This window comes from Platichthys flesus, chromosome 17, assembly GCF_949316205.1.
Source record: "Platichthys flesus chromosome 17, fPlaFle2.1, whole genome shotgun sequence".
Classification (NCBI taxonomy): domain Eukaryota; kingdom Metazoa; phylum Chordata; class Actinopteri; order Pleuronectiformes; family Pleuronectidae; genus Platichthys; species Platichthys flesus.
Genome location: NC_084961.1, coordinates 8,237,960 through 8,260,724, shown reverse-complemented (window position 1 = coordinate 8,260,724; position 22,765 = coordinate 8,237,960). Strand labels below are relative to the sequence as shown.

Below are 22,765 nucleotides of genomic sequence, written 5' to 3'. Positions count from 1 at the left end.
AAAAACTGCTAATTGCTCGGCTTTGGCTTTTACGGTTCATTTGACATCCAAGGTGCTACATAGTGTCGATGAACCTCGGGTTCGTAGTGTAGGGTGTCGACTGTGCCACTACACTATGCATTCACAGCTGCTGCGGTAGAAGGTGATAGGCAGAGTGTTAAAGAGACAGAGAGTTGTTGAAAGGTGGGAGGTGGAGATGTGTGAGCTGATGAAATGCAGGATAATCTCAGCCTCGGGCAAGTAGACAACTATTTGTAGTACGTGTGTGTGGTTTTGTATGTGTGTGTGTGCACGAGCGGCTGGAGGGTGATTAAATCCCGATTGCATCTTTATGTGCATGTCAAACTATAACAATAGAAATAGAAATAAAAAGCCATTTGTTCAGGTTTCCTTTTGGATTCTAATAATGAGACGATGCAGAGTGATGTCAGCCCTGACAGGTCTTGGGAAGGCTGCGACCTGATGTCTGCCAGATATCACTCCTGCTATTAGATGCTTACATGTTGCAGGCCAATGCAAAGGGAGCTAAACCGTAGCAAAACGCTGTCCAGCCTCAGAGGAAATAAGAAGCGGGGACCTTTATAAAATCGCCTTACATTTGAACAAGACGTATCCGCTTGTTCAACAACACCCCCCCCCCCAGCTCTACCCTCGCCCTGTAAGCGCGCATGTAATTATGTCTCCATCTGCTGCGCTCCGCCGCGTCTTACCTCTGAGGCAGAGGAAGGTGAGGAAGTCCTCTGTCTTGGGCTTGCGCCGGGACAGGTCGTGAATGGAGGGCAGGGACGAGGACGTGAGCAGCGGGAGGGACGAGGAGGAGGAGGAGGAGGAGGGCACCGCGGGCAGGACGGCGCTCAGGCTGACCGGCTCGGCCACCTTGACGGGCGTCGTGCTCGGGGAGTTGGGCTGCGACTGGGCGAACTTCCGCTGGGCCTGGAGCCGAGGTCTGAGGGAGGGAGAAAGGAAACAAGGATTGCGATGAGTGGCAGATAAATACAGATGAGCATAGCGGACAACAACTGAGAGGGAGGGCGGCCACAACAAGACTGGCATGACCACATAAAAGATAAAGTTCATGAAGTAATGCTCTACAATCACATGAAAATACACACTGTGATTATCTAAATTATCACTAATACACTATGAAATACATGACAAAAGTCAAATCAAGCCTTGTGTAATTCCAACAGATTTCATGCACCCAGTATGTCGTATGACGCAAGGGGAGGTGGATTTCATTCACACACACACACACACACCTCAGTGAGAGGAAGCCGTCTGCAGCTGATTAAAACCACAATCGTGCACTTTTTACACACTCTCACGCACACTTCCTGTGGCTCTGTGTGCCTGTTGTCTCTGTTTAGAGTGGATCACTGAAACAATTAACCTGTAGTGAAGAGCAGATCGAGTGTGAGCTCGTCACAGGCGCTCGGATGGGCGGGCACCCACACACTCAGTGAACCACCGGGCCAGCCAGTGAGTTGGTGCATCATGCAAACATTTTATGTAATTTGCATAGTCACAGCTCCGCACCCATGTGGCAGTTGCTGAAAGATAGTGAAGCCGTGTATAAGGAGCTGTCATTGACGGCTGATAATAACCAAATAAACAGGAACCATCTGCCAAATACCACCACACGCTGCCAGAGAACAACTTGAAGAGTTGCTTCTATATTTCGGCCTCTCTTCATTTTTTCTCCATTACTCCTGTCGCTTTCACACTTTCGACCGTTTCATTTCCCCCTGACGTGCTTGCTTCCCTCCGCCGTCCACAGAGCCTTTGAGACGTCCCTCTCATTTTTCACTCCACTCGTCTCTTTCCTCTCTTTCTTTCACGACGTGCGGCAGGGACAGAGGAGAATATTAAAAGGAGCGGATGCCTGAGAGCAGGCGATGGACGAACTGGCCACACCGCCTCGCTCATACGCAACACACGTGCACACATTTCAGTGCCGCACACCGTTGACATGGAGACACACGCACGCACATAGAAAACGTTCTAGAATCGTCAGGGGCCACATGAACCGGCAAGTGGCCTCAATCGATCAGTGCTGCTGCGAGTATGTGTGTGTGTGCGTGCACAGGAGTTACACTCTCAATGCAATGTGATATCCTGGTATTATTTGTCAATTTGCCGCGGACAGGATTGAAGAGTAAGGGGAGATAGGATCATGTCTGGAGAACACCCACAATGGATTCGGCGCAGCCGCCTGAAAGGTGCAGAGTTGCGATTACGCTTCAATCAGGGAAACGGCGCAGGAGTCAAAACGTGTCAATTTCCTGCCGCGACGTGGGTGTAAGCTCAATATGTGAGAAATTGAGAGATGATTGCACACAAAGCGATGCATTCGGAACGTGATGTGTGAGAAAAGTGAACAAACAACTGTTTTGCACCAGCCTAGTTTGTTTACAGCCAAACAATCGGTAAAAAAACAAAATCACATGACTGATCAGTGTCGCCAATTATGAGCTGGAATTCAATCGCACGCAAAAGTGATCTGCATTTGCACAAATCTAGTCAGCTTCTATTTTTGTGCGTACATCATTTAAAGCAATTTCCCTCGACACACATAACACCAACTTTTAGTCCCCAAACAAACTTCACAGTCAAGAGTTTAATCACTAATTTGACCGAATACAAGGATGTATAAAGCTGCTTTATTTCAACAAAACATTAATAGGTAGGTGTGAGGAGGAGGAACGTTTTCCCCTGGTATTAGAGAAAAAAGAATATGAAATAACACAATGGGGCGGGTGCCTCTTAATATTCTGCTGGGATTTATTTGGTAGAAGAATAAAGAAATAGGGCCGCAAAGCATAAAAACAGTTGTGGAGAGCGGAAGAAAAGAGAGAAAGGGACACAGAATGACAAGAGAGTTGAGGATGTGAAAAGGGAAAAAGAAACGACAAGGAAAATCATGAAAAAACAAGTAAATCCAGCAAATGAACGAGTGCAATTCGCACGTCGGAAGTTAGCAGCAGAAGAAAGGTGTGATAAACAGATGGAGAGGTAGAGAGGAAGAGCACACCCTCTTGATTTCACACATCCACATTATGTCTGCAAGGCTGGCCTTTCGTTGTTGCCTGACTGCAGAGATCGAACAAGCACACGGATACAAACACACAGAAGTGAGACGCAATACATAGTTAAGCTCTCGCCTCCCTCGATTTCCAAGCCTATCCTCATGAAACTTTTACTTTCTCTGTTGGCTCGCACGCAGTAATAAAAAACTGTGTGACCACTGGGGATGGAGGATGCAGGAGATACTGACAGAGAGGAGTGTGCAGCGGGATGAGGCCGAAGCCAGAAAGTGAGATGAAGGGATGGAGAGAGAGGGAGAGGGGGGGAGGGTGAGACGGGTGTGTGCAAAGAGAAGTTGAAAGCAGGAGGGAGGATTGCGTGACTAGAAGACTAGGAGAGATAGAGTGTGTGAGAAGATGATATGCAAGGCCGAGTGGAAGGAAACGGTGAGAGAAAGAAAGACGCACTACACACACAGACAATGCAGCCACAGTGGGGTACGTTTTACCACAGATGTGACACTACGTCCCTTGAAGCATCTCAATGCGCCACATTCTTATATATACATATACATATATACATATATATCTGCACATATAGACTAAGATACACAGGAGCAGACACTCGGTTTCTGGGTTTCAGTCGAGCTCCTCCGAACTTTGAACAAACTGGTGAGCGGCTCTTTGTGCAGCAGCGGTGTAGCAGCTTCAGGGTTTTGCAGACTGAAACCAGCAGCCGGTCTTTACTTACAAAATTACAGCAGATCCCAATTTTAGAAATAAAGCTGAAACCAGCATCACCACAGGCAAAGCAAACACATCATTTTAACTGCAAAGATATTCTAGAGACATATATTAAGTGAGTTTATTAACAGTCTAGGTTTTTTTTTTAAGTAGAAAGTGTTATCTAATATTAACTCTCCACGTAAAAAGTCGATTTAGACTTCTTTATTTTAGTACTCCCTTTAAAAGCTGATATTAACTTCTGAACCAGTGAAACCAGTCTGTGTTTCCCAGGAATTAATCTTAAAAATCGTTGACCCCCACAGTCGACTGAGAATCATCAAGTCAAGCTTTCTCTGTCGCTGCCCAGCTTCTCTTTCATGTTCTGGTGCATTCTCTATCCCCCTCCCCTCCTTAATATAATTCCTTCTTTTACCTAACGTCTTGCTTTCCCCCTCCTCTGTTCATACTTTGCCCGGAGACAGAAAAGCATTCAGTGTCAGAGTGTGTTTGCTGTTTGAGTGCATGCATGCTTGTAGACTCAAATGAACCCCGACAGGGCAGTTATTTGTTGTACTCACAAAACGTCACACCACTCTCTCCACCCTGCGCCTTAATAAAAAAAAAATAGCACTTTTGAATTAATAAAATCCCTCAGTTGACTTTAACCACGGCCATGTGAGCACACTGCCGGTGTGCAGTTGCTGCTTATGCACAGTTCAAATGTGCAGCCACCCGACCCTGTCCTGTCATCCCTCTAAATTAAATCAACTGAGATTTAGAATCGCAGACGAGGAAGAGACGCAGACTAAACTGTGCTATGAACACTTAAGGAAACAGTGGGCAGAGAGAGAGGGGAGACTGGGCTCCCCATAAAAGCCAAACCCTGGATAGCCTTTATTGCCTCAGCCGTAGATGAATAGGGCCCTATTTAACCGTTTAAAGAAAGAGAGACAGAGGGGATAAATGATTCACACACACACACCAAAAAAGGAGGATGGCGACGGAAATAAAGCAAAAGCTATTGTGTAAAAGGAATGAGGACAGAGAGAGATGAGCTAATAAAGCGATGTGCTTACTACATCCTGTCTAGACGGTCACAGAGAGCCTCTTTTCAGCAGAGTCTTCCTGGGACAATCCTCTGTTATCTGTTACCTATTAACTTACATGGGAGATACGCTGCCGGGCTTTTCCCAAACTCAAACACTTAAATTACATTTATTGTCACGGATATTTCTGTAGTGATTCGATTTAATTCTGTTTCCATTGTGCATGTTCAGATGTGAACTCATTTTTCCTTTTTGAAAAAGGTATGCAAACAGCAGCGTTGTGGCTTAAAGAGCTGCGATAAAACCTGTTCTGCTTCACTGATGATGGGAACATTTGGGTTTTGGCAGGATATCTATATAAGCAGGGGAGGAGATAAATAAAGCCAGAGCGTCTCACATTACGAAGGGCAACAACTTCAGTAATAAGTAATTATTTTAAAGATGACAGACGGCTCTGTTCTTTGGTAATATAGTCCTCAGGTGGCAAAACAGAATTAGGGTCGTTCATCATTATTAAAAAGGCACAAGGAACTGAAGCCAATTGCGGTAACACTTCCTCTGAAACTGTGGATCATCCCCCAAAGATCTTCTTTCAGGGCTGAGACACATTTAATTCATTCGGGGAGACAAACAGGCATGAGAGTGTAGCAGACACACACACAAAAACACACCTAAGAGTGCCAAGGATCAGGTAAATATTGGGAAATCAGCATGGGAACAATTTGCAATGACATGAGTGTTTTTCTAAGTGCTGCCACAGAGTTACAGGCTGGAGGGAACCTGAGCCCCTGTCTGCTCAGTGTGTGTGTGTGTGTGTGTGTGTGTGTGTGTGTGTGTGTGTGTGTGTGTGTGTGTGTGTGTGTGTGTGTGTGTGTGTGTGTGTGTGTGTGTGTGTGTGTGTGTGTGTGTGTGTGTGTGTGTGTGTACCTTCCAGTGTAGGAAGGCGAGCGAGGCTTATACAAGTTTAAATTAGAGCGATCGCCCTGATTGAAGGAGAACGAGAGGAGAGAGCTGCGGAGTCACGAGGGGGAGAGAAAAAGAGGAAACCGAGATCCAACAGCGGCAGAAAAAGCAAAGAGATTACAACAGGATGTCCCCATTCATCCCTTTCTAATCCACCTTTCATCCATCCCTTCCTCCCTCCATCCATCCAACCCTTTACTGCCACCCCCCCAGCCATCTACCCTTCAAAGAGCTCCTCTAATGTCTAATATTACACATGCCACCGTGGCTGCGAGAGCATTGATTATCTCCGAGGGAGGAAATCTGACAGTCCCGTCAGCCGGCGATCCTGGGAAAGGAAGATGAAAAGGAGAAAATCGGAAGAGGATGAAGGGCAATTTGTTATTTCCCTCTAACATATAAAGTGCAGTCAGATTAAAATGGGGCTGGCGCTGATGATGAAGACACAGGGACGAGAGGAAGAGGAGCTACGGCAAAGATGATCTACTGGACTCACACACGTGCATCCTGTCAATCAAAGTCCCCTTATCAACACCTTCCCAGTAATGAGCGTTTCCATGGGAACCCTGACGTTGGCAGGACTTCCCAGTGCGGTCGCCTTGATTTGCCTTTCACAGGTCTATGTAAGCATCCTGCCTGCTGACGTGCCACTGAGCAAGACACTTCCTACACTGTCCACCACCACCTCCAGATGTCAGATCAGTAACTGTCAGTGGAAGTAAAAACAGAATTTCTCCTCTGCACTCGGTCAATAACTCAATAAGTGTGAGAGAAGAGCATCAGAAAGAGAAACCTGCTCCCCAACAGGCCTCCAGTTTAGTGTTGGCCAAAACACATCAGCACGGTGGAGCTGACTCAGCACATTTGTGTATTTGTGCAGCTGACAACGGCTGATTTATTAAAAGGCACATCAATCCATTTGTGCATAAAATAGTTACAATAATTGCATAACAATTACAGTAGGAAAAAAAAACTATAAAGGCCAATTAGGCAGTGTTGATTGTTGGAAACCGTGGGCTCCCATGCATGTTTGATTTATTGAATAAGCTGCTTGCTCAGCATATCAGCATCTGTCAATACTTTATGGTTATTAAATATTGAAGTATGGAATCCAATATGTGCAAGTACAAGCCATGTGCAGTGTAGAGACCTAAAGACTGTCGAGACTTGAAATCAACAGCATGTTTTACATTGCTCAGGCTTGGGGAAATTCGGAAACCAAAAAACCTATACTGAGCTTTTAACTGTATGTGAATCCAATTATTTGATTTAATGCACATTCAATCCAATATTTAATATGAACCAAGAGGTTTTCTATTCATCACTTAGGCCACTAGGAGTGTTTCAAACAATAGCAAAAGACAGCGTGGATCCTGGGAGTTGTCTTCACCAGCATTTCCAATGAATATCTCCCTAATGTGACTCAGATACAAACGATGTTCACGGGGGAGGTAACTGAAAAATGTTGACCTTTTAAGTGTGAACGATCCAGACAGTGGAAGGAAAAACACAGCTTACTAGCTGACTTGCTAGTTCGTCATACCTGGAAGTTTTAACAGAGCCAAGTCAACTCATGGGAAAAGCAGATATGATGCAATTACAAGGCAACTAAAATGAAATGTTGCATTATCTTGAATAAAATCTGGGATTTCTCTCAGCTTGAAGAACGTTGAAAACATTTTGGATAAAGTGCGAAAGTCAACAGACTGTATAACGTAGGTCTGTTGGATATCATATCTTTAATGCCGCATCAGAACTAATCCTGGAATGAATTACTGGGTAAAATGACCCAATGAACAAGTCACTAGTCTTAACGTGAGAGGAGCTTTAATGACGTGTGTCGGAAGTCACGGGGTCACGTACTGTACACTGTGTCCCTTGTAGGCGACACCCGGTTCCCTGGCTGTTATGTGTGCGTGCCGGTCGCTGTCTGGTTTGGTTTCAGACATTTGCTGTACCATTGAAACCTGAACTGTCCACTCCGGCTGGCGAGTGCAACATGAGCCAGTGGAGCCGGTGATGATTTGTGTGAATGTGTCAGCCTCTGACTAATAGCTATCTGCATTCTTAATACTGTTGACTTCTTTGGATACAAGCAGACACTAGCTACACTATATGATGGACAATTTATTGTGTGTCTTAAATGCATTAATTCTGAAACTCAACATAGCCCACGAGAAAGAGAATGATAAGAAACATGGCAAAACTGAAATGGCCAAGGCCCAAAAAATCCACAGAAACACGAAGAGTTTTGATGAAGAACAAAACAGGTACCTCATCCAAATAACTTCCTTAGTCACTGCATTATACTGACAGAACTTTACAAAAGATAACACAAAAAAGATATGTAGACTTAACATGGAAGTATTTCTGTAATCCCAACTGTTTCAGGAATTTAGTGAACGCATCCACTACACCAGACTAAGTAATCCTTGTGCCATGTCCGACATTCAAAACCTGGCTACTTCTTTTCTGCCTTTTGCTCGAAAGTGGCACGAGTGAATCAAGCGGAGCCTTGAGCGTGTCCGCAGCGTGGTCCAGGTTTTAGAGATGTTGGCATGAGGCTGGGCTCCAGTCAGACATTGTGTTCCTTCCCATGGTAAAGGTTATTGTGTGAGGCGAGGAGCACTGATCCAGAGTCTGTTCCTTGGGGGACTGTAGTAATTGGCTCCAGATGGCCCACATGGTCCTCATAAAAGACTACCTCACTGCATCTGGCTCTGCGTTTGCGAGTGTGTATGCACGTGCGGGTGCGTGTTTGTCTGTCTTTGAGTGCACATGTATTTTAGTAGAGCAGCCCAAATGTACATGTTTACGTAGATAAGAGTGAAACGTGTATTAAAACTCTGCGTGTGTGTCTGTTTATATTTCTTTCTGCGTTTGTGTGTGTTTACGTTTGTGTGTCTGGCAGCGTGTTCAGACCAAATCCATCAGCACATAAATGACAAGACATTTTGTGTTTGCACAATTTCTTGAGCCCATAAGAGTTTTCAGTCTTTAAAATGTGATGTTGAAAGTGATGAGCGCCCTGTAATTGACACCATGTGTGCTAAAGCATGAGTCTAAGCTCCAAGGTTACTGTTTGAGAAGGGGGGGGGTTTTGCATTGTGTTTAGCAGGAACCCAGACTTTTACCTTTTGTTTTGACAAGTCAGAAGTTATAACAGATTAAGCCTGTGTCTCAAATGTAGAAACTGGTCTATACAGATACTCCAGACTTCCCACTCTGCCAGGGGTTAAAAGTCCACCATGACATATTCAACTTGAGCTTGCAAAACCCTTGGTTTCCCAACACAAAACCCTAAAATGGCCGATGCGTGCTCAGTGCAAACAGTCGTAAGTGGACGCTCACTTTACTTGATGTGTTTATTGCTTTTCTGTCTCCGTGCATTCAGGAGAGAGATATGTCCCTGCAGTGGACTGACCCGCCGACCCTGTGACCTTCACATATGCAAACAGCACCTCCTCAGACCCCCGGTTGAATATACACAGCAAGTACATGCACACCAAACACAAATAAACACAATCATTAGTCAGCGAGTCTGCAAATCTGTATGCACACTCACTATATTGGAAGGAGACCCAGTAGTTTTCTATACAAGCTTTAAATGCCATGATAGTGATGTATAGATGCAAGTATTTCTGTATATTCAGTTTTTAATGCTAAACTGCTTTGACATGAAGATTAATGTGAGTCTGTGTTTTTCAGAGGTGTGATAGTGTTTGTCCAAGTTCAGCCCTGACAGCTATATGCTTCAAGCCGTCACAATATGGCTGATATTCATTTGAGATAAAAGATGCAGCAGGGCCCGGGTGCGTATTTAAATATAACCTTGGCTACGGGCTGGGACACTTTTTTTGGAATGAATGAATGAAACAAAGAGACGGGGAGATGGCCTGATAGGCAGATGTGCAGAGAAAAGACATCTTGACAATAGATCGAGCGTAGCTGTATTTCTGTGAATATATACATGCTATATTAGGTCGGATGGAAGTCACCCATTGTCCCTTTGTCGCCTTAAAAATGCTAATGTGCGTCGAACAAGAGTGGTGCTGCACTTAAGCTAAATGTCACCGTGATGATTTCAAAACATTTAATGTACCAAGGTTTTTAATTTGTGAATTTGTAACTGCACAACGCCTCATGATTTTCATTCGTTGGGGCCGAAAAGTTAAATAAAACCAAAGGTTGAAATGGAGGCTTTGTTAGTCAATGTCCACTGCTCGGGGCTATTTGCCACCCCCACTCCACCATGCATGTGGAACTTAAAACCCTTTGACCTCTGACCTTGCAGTCCACCTTAAGTCACCCTTGGGAGCGACTGACCACAACCAGGTTAGGTCGATAAACATCAGGGACGTTGCTATTTGTGTTTAGCAATCAGTCTAATTAAGCTTGAGTCCCATATGTTGACCTTCACAGGGCTAGAGTGGACTGGATTGAGGCCTTGAGGCTGCAGAGGCAGGGGGCTGTGGCTCAGACAAAGGATCAGCCATTAAACAGTGTGCAGTGGTTCATATACATCAAAAGCAGGGTAGATTAAATGAAGAGTAAACATTGGTTTTCAAACTTCTCCTACAAAATGTCAGCTTCATGACAACATGTTGAAAGTATCTAGGGATCCACGAGTAATCTAGGCTCATCCAACTCAAACACACATAGGTTTGCACAGATATCCTTATTAGGACCTCGCATTAACTTGTATTCATAGTGGACAGCCAAACCAAAACCTTCTCCCTAACCATTAGCCATAACCAGTTAATGTTTAACCTTCATTTTACCCAAACCTCAATTAACATCTTACCCCTAACCTTAACCATGACCTCAGATATTAAGTTTTGCCTCCTTAGCACCAGACTTTGCTTCTCATGAGGTCCACTGGTCCTGACAAGGCCAGTGTTAATGCTGGGAAAGACCTAACAACAATGAGAACACACACACAGCCACACACAGATTGTCCTTAACTGATCAATCCGTCTTGGGTGTATTTCCAATTCAGAGAAGATCCCCAGGTTGCGGTGACAACACTGGCCTTTATAATGGGTCACTGCTCTGTGCAGTGGAGCTCCTCTTGCTACACCTCTGAAACCATTTCCCCTCTTTCACACATAACCACCAGCTGAGGCGCCTAGAATAGCTGAGCAGGATTAGCTTTAACTATCCCTGAATACACAACTTGGAATACAATATGTGAGGTCATGCTTCTCATTTAAGGGAACACCTCAATAAGAGGTATTTTATGAGATGGTGCTGTTTTACACATACGGACACGATGAAATATTCTCATATTACAGTTATCACCAGCATCTTAACACCTGGGAGGTTCTTTCTATCCGACTCGAGGGTCTAAGGACAGAGGGTGTACAGCTGTTAAGGCCCCTTGAGGCAAATTTGTGACATTGTGCAATATAAATAAGCTTAGACTCGACTTGCCCTCGGCTAACAACAGGTATTCTAACAATGAAACGGCAAACCCCCTTAAAGCATTTAGAATTTCCCTTTTGCATTGTGCCGTGAAGGCTCGATGCACACAAGTTGTAACATGGCTAATCTGCGCTACAATCACGGTGCCAACACTTGTATTTGACAGCGATTATGGGAGCGGGTTTGTGCGCTGAGAGACATTACACACTGTGCCGGGTGGTTAATGCTCCTTCGCCTCTTCCATTCCAGCCGAGCGGGAGGCTTTTCATAAAGCCGCGGCGAGGCAGCAACAATGAGACAAGAGTTTAGAGAAGATTTTGCAGACTGATACTCTGACATGCAGAGGAGGGGTGAGTCACTGACAGACTGACAGGAGAAAGAGGGAGTCAGTAAAAAAAAAGAGAGACAGGATTGTACTGTACAGGAGTGAAGACTCAGTACTCCAGAGCCTTCCTTCGGCTGCACAACCAACTAGAATTACACTCAGTGGAGCGCCAAGGCCCAGCAGTCGCCTTGGATTCAATCAAGCAGCACCAAATTGCACAGACTCATTGATATCAGTCCCCTAAATATCCACGATTTCTTTTATTGATTCATGAATTATTCTCCAAGAAAATGTCAAAATCTTGCAATGTTGACGAAAGTGGAAATATAAAAAATTCATGGATTCTGCCCCATGATCCTTGGTTCTCTCCCTCGCCCCTCCACAACATTTTATGGAAATCAGTAAATTTCTTTTACGTAATATTGCTGATAAAACAAACGCAGACAAAGACATAACCAGAGTTTCAAATGCTGGTCTGATCAAGTGGCTAAAAGCTTGTCCAGTGTGCAGGAACTTGTACTCCACTTTGTATTCATCTAATCATTAGGTGTTAGTACAGCGTGGTGTTGCACTGCATATAGGTTCCCTTGCAATAGCGTCTAAAGAAAATCAATACACACATCATGGCCCTCTATTAAAACACACTCGCAGTGTGTGTGTGTGTGCATGTGTGCGTGCGTGCACACATGCACCTAATCCCTCATAAATGGGAATGGTGATTATGCATTACTGACAAGAGTCATTGGTTACGCTAGACAAGAAGAGTGTGTGTGTGTGTGTGTGTGTGTGTGTGTATGTGAGCGTGCACACTTGGAATTCATTAAGTCAAAACAAAACAAGCGGCAGCAGCTGAGTGTTTGAATGTGTGTCTTGGCCGGGACAACAGAGAGAACAGATTGTGAGAGAGCCAAAAGTGGGGTTCAGTAAAAATGAAAAGCGAGGAAAAAAAGACGAAAAGAAAAGAGGGACAGAGAAAGAGTGAGAGAGAGCGAGGGAGAGAGAGAGAACAAAGAAATTAAGTTGAGAAGTCTTTCTGAGAGGGGCACTCAACTTCTGATCCAGACACACTCTACACACACTTTCACAGCGCCTCAGAAGTTTGTATTCACTTCTTTTCTTTTTTACACTCACACACAGAGAAACGAGCCGAGTTGCCAGGGACCATTAAAACCTCTGGTAAGCATTAATTAGATGAGCTGAAGTGAGATGCATATTGATCTCACTCTTCTGGTTCCTGTTTCATCGGATAGAGTGCTCGAGTGTAGAGGCCACTAAATGTATAGCACATTGTTTGACACATTTTGAAATAGCTAAATTCCTCAATAACATTCTCCTTCATAGCTGCAACGATTTCATTCTTGTTTGAGAGAAAAACCACACTGGACTCCCGTCTAGATTGCACCCATGACAGTCATAATACAAAATTAAAATACCAATGAATTTCATTAATGACTTTAAAAGATTTACGAGACACTGACTTAATGAAGACGCATCTGGATCAGCAGTCTGGTTTTATGACCGCACCGGACTTCCTTTATGGCTAACACAAAAATATTGTCATGTGCAAAGCAACCGGGGGAAAATAGCAAAAAAAGAGAAATAAGCCAAGACAACAACTTCATGGAAAAAAGGGTTTGAGAGCTTTTTTCTGGGAACAGCCTTGAAGTCACTGGTGAATACACAGGCGGTATTCATGCACCGAGGTACAGGAAAAATAACTAGGTCAGTAAACCAAGGCAGTGAAGACGAGACTTAGGTTATGAATGTAAGTTTGTGTGTGTGTGTGTGTGTGTCTGTGTTTGTGTGTGTGCAGGGCCAACACTTGGCAGGGGAACCCCGTTTGGAGAATATGGTCATGATAAAGGGCTTCTACAATGAGCTGGCATGTTGGCGGGGATGTGCTGCCAGTATATCCACCGATCTCAGGAGCATGGGAAGGCAAACACAGAGTTGATCTCAAAGACTTCTAAAGGAGGTCGCTTCCTGCCAAAAATCACTTGCACCTGTCCTTCTGTCCCTGCCTCCCTTCCTCTCCCTGCTCCTCCCAGTCTTCCCCTCTCTCCACAGTGTGAAACTTTTTCTTTTCTCTGCGCCACCGCTCCTCCCTTCTGTTTCGGCCAGTGCCAGGTGTAACAGCTCCTGGCATCGGCCTTAGTTGGTCCTGTTCGGGAACAGAGCGCGCCACCGATGCCAGGGTCACCGGAGTCAGCCTTCACACACGAAACACACACACAACCACACACTCTCGCACACACAAAATAAGCTTTTTAAGAGGGCATGAGGTATTGCCAAGTACTGGCTGGGCTTGTGTTTCATTAGCATCAGATAGAAAGCCTTTCTTCATTCAGCGAGTGTGTGTGTGTGTGTGTGTGTGTGTGTGTGTGTGGTGAGCTAATGAAAACCATGGAGCAGGCTGGCCTCTCACTCAGCTCCTCTCAACAGCACTGCAGGCCGTCGGAGCAGGAGAGAATATAAAGAGTGAGCCGGCCCTCCTTTTACCTTATTCCTTCAGCGTTTTTCTTCCTCAGCTGCTAAAGAGTAGACTCGTATTTATGCTTTACTGTAATCTACAAGGTCACTTGTTTTCAACTCTGCACTTTGTGTCTTTATCTCTTATTACTTTCAGGAAAGGCAAGTAGCAGGAAGAACAGTTTGAGAAAGAAATACAAAATCTGCAGTCTGGAACGACCTCCTGGAAAGTTTTTCAATTTCTTATCATCTCTTCCGATTGGCCTTCTGTTTCAAAGCCAGGTAGATGAAAGCTGGTAATGACCGAGCTCAGATTTGGAGGTTACAGTATCGAATGACGGCTCGGATGAGACGCAGGCAGGTGCTCGAAGCGCTGTGAATGGAGCCTGTATGGGCCGCTCATTACAGAGGGACATCTGCTGCTGTCCGTGCTCCCAGGCTCCGCCCCTAGCTTTGCACTGATGCTTTGATGCCCTGTCAATGTGTGTGTGTGTGAGCAGAACAAAACAACACACGGGCTCGCTCGCACCCACACTCACAACACACACACCTGCCACCTACAGGAGCACGCTGCTTGCTAGATAAATACAAATTCAAGGAAAAAAGGGTTAGGGTTGTGTGTGTGTTTGCATGTGGTGCTGAGGCAGAGGAAAAAACACAAGCTCTGAGACCGAGACACACACACACACAACATCCATTTTAATCTGCTCACTGTATAGAGCACAAGTATTTGCAGCTAAATCATATTTTCCAGCTTGTGATTTCAAAACCAGCTTGACTCTGAATACATCAGAAGTGTCATTTTCCAAATTTACTTTATTCCATTTTTCGAGAACATTTGTCTAAGAGAGTGTCTAAAGCAAAAATTGCTATTTCTCACAACAACAACAAAATCTGTTTCAATAATTCCCTCATGATCTAAACGACTTCATGAAAAAATGATGGCGGGCAGAAATTAGTGGTTTATTGTGTTGTGCAACAACTTAAATTTCTAAATAATTGATTTAAGAAATTCATGGCAACATTTAAGTGGCTGATTATAAATGACTAAAACGGCCTTTGTGTTGAAAGAAGAGGGGGTGTTCTCATTATAAAGGACTCAGTGCTCTTTAAATGAAGATACTATTTACACTTCTTTGTTGACTGATGGGCAACTTGCTCCTCTCCAAACAATTCACTGCGCGCACACTTAAGAATGAGGGAAAGGAGGATTGTTAAAGGAGTTTTTATAAACGGGATATATGGGAAGCATGGAGAGACAAGGGAGAGAGGGCAGTAAGAAAGAGTTTGTACTATGTGAAAGCTTCTTAATCATTAACTCATCAACTCTAAAACCGGGTTCACACTATGATTTTTGTCTTCCAGTCACTGATATAACAGATTTCTAGGATGATAATATCTGCATGAGTCAGCAGCAACTATGGCCAATCAGAGCGCAGGACAGGGGGAATAGGGTGCAGGATTATTTAGTGGCGAAATGCCCCCAGACTTTTTACTCTGGACACATCTGTAATCGGGAGAAACCTGCCATAACCATGCATGTGAAGGACAGGGTAAGGAACCCAGTGCAGCTATTAACAGCATCTGGCTTCGTTCAGATGGAAAAAAATCCTGAATGCCTGTCGGGTTCGGGTCAGACCCCATTAGGTTTTTCTCTCAGGTCCGGACAGAACAATATGGCCTCAGCTGCTCTCAACTCTTTGGAACTGTGACGTCCACTAAGGCGTTTCACCTCTCCCCCAGCTCGATGTGTCGGTCTGAGAGCAGGGTGACACATAAGAGCAGGACTCAACTTGTGGGGTTTGTGGACCAGTCAAACTAGTGCAGTGTGTGGCCCCCTGTCAGTTGTGTAGTATGAACTGCACTGTGATCCAAGGACTTGGACCTTTGTGGAGTATGAACTTGGCTTTAGCTGCACTTACAGTTTGCAACATGTGTCCTAAGTTCCCAACCACAGCCGCAAACCCAACTGTTCACACTCACAGTATCAGCAGCAGCCTTCTTTGGCATGAATTCACACACACAGATGCCAACAGACACACACACAAACACACATCTCCAAAATTACAAGAGCAAGGGCTCTATAAAGTTCTTTAATGACCCATTGACTCACAAACAGGATTATAAAACCTTATAAGCATCTGGGCTCACCTCTTCTTCGGAGGACCGCCCTCGCCGTACTCTCGCCTCCCGTCCTGGCCCTGAGAGCGCAAGGACCCATCTTCTTTGTGGCTGCCCTTTGATCCCGATCCGTTCAGCTGCCCATTGGCGAGGGAACCTGGAAAACACAAAGCGCCAAAAAGGCTCAGAGTCAGGGCCGACATATGTTTTACAGACCACTCGTTTGAAACATTCCACCTCCGGATATCTGCCATGGCCCTTTGTCAGCGAGCCACTTGTGGGGCTTGATATACAGCCTAAATATTTGGGGAGTATGCAACGTTTTTATCTGACGCGGTTATTATAGTCTTCTGATTTTGTGCAAATACATTTCTACTGATAAGATTACCTCTGTTGTATCAGAGTGTATAGAATACAGGGGGGAATATGGAAAGACAGTCAGAGTGAACAGGACAAATACAGAGATAATAAATAAATTGAAGCATCTAGACTGAACAATACAAATGACACAATTCTACGACACTGAACGCGTCTGCAGCATCATGGAGGTTAGTTTCAGGCTGATCGGAGAGTCCATATTTTCTCTCGTTGAATGCCAATGCTGCTGACGTAATGGATGTGTGTCCCTCGACAACGGATTTATAAAATAAAAAGCCCCGGGCAGCAAGGGAAGTGAAGGCATTTTGCTGGACTTGACATTCTCAGTGAGCCCAATTGACATAGACCTAATTAAATATTTAGCAAGCAACACACAAACAAAAATCGGCCCCTGGACAGATTCTTAAATCAAAAGCAACAGCGGGCTCCGAGAATTCAAATTAGGTCAAACAAAGGAGTGGAAGTCACTGGTAATTAAGGGAGACAAGATAATTTAATAAGATAAGATTAGACAAGGTGGTATCGGCATTTCTTGCAATTTTTTGGAACGTGTCATAGAGGCCAAATAAAAAATAGAGTGTGAACCAACCAGAGACAAAAGGTCAGTCACATGATTAAAAGTATGCTGGTGAGATAACAAAAGATTTATGTAGATATGTCAAGATTTGACATTAACGGCATTCAACAATTTTGTCCATCAGGTGTTTTTGTTTACCGCAGTGTATGGCACCTCTTTTTCATCCTGAAATATTTTTATTATTTTAGCTTTTCTCGGTTTTGTGTCAGAAATGCCATCAACACGTCCACTGAATTTTTGAAGACATTTTCATGTTGAATTCTTATTTATCTCATTTTACTCAGGGAGCTGCCAGGAAATGTGTTGGGCAACTGACTCTCCTTCTCACATTCGTCTCCCCTGGAAATGTTCAGGAAAACATTTGGGCTTCAGTGCATGTCTGAAAGCAGGTTCAAAGTTCTGCTATCTTCTCCTCCATCAACACCTTCCCTCTACTATTCCCGTCTTTCTCACTGCACGAGCATTCATTGCCTACCCGGCACACCCAGTGAAATTCCACTTGGCTGAAGGTTCACAGGGACGTGCCACTCAAACTCCGCCGCGCACACGCCTAATGGTGGGTGTCAAAAGGAAAATAAATTAAGATAACAAGGCCAGTGGAGCACGGGTGGGGATAACTGGCAACTTGAATGATATCCTGCTTGGGAGGACGCTACTGTTCAACAAGCCCGGGCATTGCGTCATCCGAGGCAGAAAAGAGAAATTGGGACGAGGAAAGGAGTAGTAAGATTAAATGATAGTCTTTGAGACAGGATGAAGATGAGCAATCTGAAACAGGTAAGAGATATTTTTTATGATGTAACAGATTAATAAATGTGCTGTGAGCTGAATGTGCTCACACGCAGTGAAGCATTCTCCTCGCTGCAGAGACAGGATGTTGGGTTTTCTCACACGCACGGCACGTCAGTACCTGAACGCGGAGGTACAGTCATCGGATACACATCATTGCGGTCAGAGAGTTAACAAAAGTGCGATGACTAACGCCATCGCACTTTTGTCAATGTTTAAAGTTGCAGTCGGAGAGCCACTTAGTCTATATGCTGTGGGTGAATCACTGCCTTGGTTTGCATGCAAGGCTTACATCTGTACGTCTTTAATCAATCGTGAGTTTCAGAAAAAGTGCTTTGAAGTAATCACACAGAGTAGAGGGGAAAAATTCAAATGGAAAATTCAATTAATCAGGATTCCCCTTCATTTTATAAAAAAGCCAAATTCAAAAGATTAAGACTCATTAAGACATTTCATTACTTAATGTGGGGCGAAAAATGTGTTTCCTCGAGAAGACGATTTCCAAAATGATAACCAGTCGAGGCACTACAAGGGGGAGACGGAGCAAAGGCTCTAATCACACCTTCAGGACAGTGGGTTTTGTCAGTGAAACTTCCACCGGAGCAAAATAAAAAAGCAAAGGAGCTAATTAGCTTTAATTGTGCTCAGAAAATGACTGACGCATGATGTCCCCACAGGACGCAAACAAACATGCCGAGGCCCATTTCACCGCCCCCCTCCTCTTCGTCTCCCCCCCCACACACATCCCTCCAAAGAGTTGTCTGACATATGCTGGTTGCACATGAGTGCTCTTCTGAGGGGCAGAGCGGGGAATCATGGGGAAGGCAGAGAGGCCTGGGGATGGGCGAGACAGGCGGGGAGCCAAGGGTCCTGTGCTCGTAACTCAACCGTCCTGGTGGTGGTGGAGGACGGCGACGACTGGCTGCTTAAGACCTGGGGGGGGGGGACAGAGGGTCGTGCTAGTGTGCCATCCCAATTGCTGCTCCATTGGGGGTGGGTTTCTAATCAGATTTACGCATGCTTAACTAAGCCCATCGCCTCGCTACGTTCACCTCAGAGTCCCGGGAGAACAAGAGGGGAGAGCAGAGGTACATACCGTAACACGGCACATCACAGGGCTGAGAGGAGCTTATTAGTGGGAGCTGCGGCAATAAGGGGAGGTATGGTGGAGCAGTCGTGGCATAGCAAAGACAATCATCGGGGCAGAGGGTGCCCTTAAAGATTGAAGTGTGAAAATGAGTGCTCTGCCACAACTAATGGAGGGAGAATGATGTAAAGGCTGTGAATACAGCGAAAAAATGAAAATGCTTGTTTCTAGGTTAGCAGATATATGGTAATAATCTTCCTTTTAACTTCCCTCTCATTAATAAACAATTCTGAACGTTTTGCAGTTGAATCTCTACTGTTATACAAGACTTTAATCTTATTTTCTCTCTTGTAGACAAGAGCACTAAAATTCTATCTCATGTCCTTCGTGCAAGTAATCCCCTGTGCCTGTATGTAATTAAAAAAGGATGGAAGTATAAAAAGAAACAATGGGTAATTTTATTTTGGTGAAATCCCCAATAGTATCCATTCTATTTGATACTGGAAGTAGAAGCGGATACTAAAATTGACTGCCTGGAAATAGAATTTGAAAAAAGCCCCAGATACATTGTCCTTCCTTCCAAAATTGGACCCCACAACACTGCATGACACTCACCACAAGCCAGAACAAAAGCAAGCAGCAATGTGCAGTTAGAAACATGGCATCTGCTTTGTGCAGCTCAAGGCTGTAAATCCACAGCATCAAAGATGGTATTTGGTAATGGTCTGAGCTGCTGTGGAAAAGGAGCACATGGGAAACGGAACAGATGCAATCTCCTTCACTGGCTTAATTAAATACCTAAACTCTTCCTTTTTGGCTGAGATTCTTTCATTAACCACCTTTCATCCCTCCTTCTATCCTTCTCTCCGCTGGTACTCCTTCATCTCTCCACAGGCGCAGAGGCTTTAGCCGCCACGGCTGCCACTCTGGCCGCGCAAGGAGCGAGCGGCGTGTGGGAATACAGACTGACAGCAGAGTTACAGTTACAGAGTGCTGAGGGAAAGGGGACGACGTGCATCAAAATGGGTGGGAGCGGCAGGTCCAGACGGACGGCAAGAGAAAGAGAGGGGGCAGTCGGAGGAATGGGCAAACCCTCTCCTCAGCCCCTCCTGGGTTTTGGCCGGCAGCCAGATCCTCCATCAATAGCACTCAGGGAAATGGAGAGAGAGGAAAGGAAAGGACGTGAGGGGAGAGGAGCGGGACAGACGAGCGCAGCGGAGGGAGATGGCGAAGTCAGGAGGCACAGGAAGAAGATGCAGCTTTAACGATTCGGAGAGCTGGAGAGGATGGGTGGGAAGGGACAGGGGGAAGGAAAAGAGGGGTGGTGGTGGAAACAGAGGGAGAGAGAGAGGGTTTGGGTGACAGATACTGTAGATAGTTGAGACAGACAGGGCAGAGGACAGGAAGGACAAAGCGGAAAAGAAGGAGAGGGTGAGAAAGAGGGAGACAGAGATGGATGGAGGGAGCAGGAAGGAGAAAAGGGCTTTGGTGGGTGGGGTGGGGGGGGGGGTGTAATGGGGGGGTGGAGCTACATAATCGAGCACATTGATGAACAGGAGGGATAGGGGGGGAAAGGGGAGTACGCGGAGAACGCAGTAACCAGAGTCCTATTGATGTGTAATGAAACCCTGCATTTCAGGGGGGGGGACCGGAAGGACAGATGGATGGAGGGAGATAGGAGTAAGAAAGGAAGAGGAAAGAACATTGCCGTGATGGAGGGAGTGCGGTGAATGAGCGGAAGCTGGCACGCAGAAGGGCATAATGTCATTTGGTAAATAATGCACGGAACGAGCACGAGAGGCAGGAAGTGTGATGGACGCAGAGATGGACGGCTGCCAACGGCGAGGGGGGGGGAAAGTGGCCAGGGGAGACGGCATGATTGCTGGTTATGAGCAGAAAGAGAGAGGCTGGATGGGTGGGTGGGTGGGGGAGATAGAGTGACACGCACGGACATACACATACAGCTGACTGCCAGAGCGCCACACCCCCTCGAAAAACAGACCGCCACCGCTGTCACGCAGTCACGGAGAGAGGAAAGGGGAGGTGGCCGAGGATGGATGGAGGTTTGTGTGTGGGGGGGAGAAACGGAGAAGCAGCCACCTGGGGGGGGGGGGGGAGACAAACGCTGCTCCGCTGAGGATCAAGCCAGGTATCGCTTCAAACTCCATCAATCAGATGATACCTTTTTCTTCAAAATGGTGGACGCTCATCTTGAAAGAGACGACCTTGTCCAACGAGGAGCAGATGAAGAAAATACTCACAGAAGATTAAGTGGGAACTCCTGATAATTAAAGTGCTTTTCTTAGATGATTGTCAACTGAATGTATTTGGGTTCAGGGCTTTAAGTTCGGCAACACATCACCTTGGAGTCTGATGACGGACAATTTTGTTTTTTACTAACCGATAATTCAAATTTGAAAACAAAATAATCGGTAAATGTCAATTGCTTTTTTTAGAAGATTAAATAACATTATTATTAACCTACAAAAGTTGTACTTTCCCATGGTGCTGCCTTACGTTTGCTTACTGTGACCAATAAACAAATCTAAATTGCACATATTCCTAATTTATGAGTTCAAACACAGAAAAGCAATAAAACCTAATAGACCTATAACTTTGACCCTTTTTTGTTTAGCTATGATTAAATTATCAACATTTTCCTTGATACATTTTCCGCTGCTAAGTGACTCGTTAACTGACAATTGAAAATAATCTCTGCTCTGTCATTTGCTCCAACTCTGTCTAACATGTGTGATGATTATTATGTCCATGCATGGACTGACTCTCCAAAATGGCTGATAGTTTCACAGGATTGTCTGTGTGAGCCTGCAAACTGTGGCACATGTATGCCTTTAACATAAGCCCAGACTCTATAACCCGCAGTCCTCTAAAACAGCGGGGTGGCCCATTCAGGACGAAGAGCACGCTGAGTGTGATCCTCCAAAATGGCTGACAGTTTCACCACGGCGTCTTTACGCGAGAACAGGAAACCGTGCCGCTCGCCCAGCCTCCAAAGCCTCGCTAACCCACGGTGCTCTAAAACAGCGGGACCCGTCTATTCAGCCCCGGCTCCCTTTTGTGCCGGCGCGGGCTGCTGTCGTTACCCCCGGTGCGACGGGCCGCCGATGCTTTCTAATGAGTCATTTTTATTCAGGCGATAAGGTCAGCTACCCGCGGTGGCTTAAAAGGCCCCGAGGAGCTGTGGAGTGGCAGCCGCGAGATGCCAGACAGACACACAGAGATACAGGGAGGGGAGGGGCACTCGGCACAGACAGAAGAAAGGAAGGAAGGAAGGAAGGTGTGAAAAATATATAATATAAAAAGAAAAAAAGGTAAGATACATTTCAAAAGAGAATTCCCTCCTGTCTCTCTGGGTGACTGGCTGGCTTCCTCGGCTGGGCGTGAACTTTCAGAGGCTCTCCCTTTTCCTCCTGTTTCCTTTCTTCCAGTGTCTGGTTTGTGTTAATGTCAGCTGAGAATAGCTTCTGAGGCACGTGTGAAGTTCAAATCTCCGCTTATGGCTGGCTGAGGGCTTTTTATGGGTGGGAGCACCGGTGTCAAACAAAAGATACGGTGGCAGCTCGGCTCCAAACAAGCCGTTCATCTTTCCCCCTGGGCTCTCGCTCTGCTCGTGTTGTTTCAGGTTTTCAACCGCAAACTCCCTCAACTGCTCCTGCAGCCGACTTCCACCTGGAATTGCATTACTGTCTATCTCAGCAAATTCAAAGTATCAATTCATATCGGAAGGGGGTTTCCATTAGACTGGGTTTTAATGAGCCTGGACCCCAGAGTGGAGCTGGAACCGATTAACAACGCGTCCACACATGCTTTTCTTGT

General features: G+C 45.4%; 1 protein-coding gene across 1 annotated transcript in view; it reads right to left on the bottom strand.

The window, feature by feature from the left end:
* jarid2b (jumonji and AT-rich interaction domain containing 2b) overlaps positions 1-22,765 on the bottom strand; it is a 101,249-nt gene that overhangs the window by 27,411 nt on the left and 51,073 nt on the right. The window contains exons 3-4 of the mRNA XM_062410188.1: positions 16,128-16,254; positions 711-946 (exon numbers count right to left, since the gene is read on the bottom strand). Of these exons, the coding sequence (XP_062266172.1) occupies positions 711-946; positions 16,128-16,254 (363 nt within the window). The remainder of the gene's footprint in view (positions 1-710; positions 947-16,127; positions 16,255-22,765) is intronic.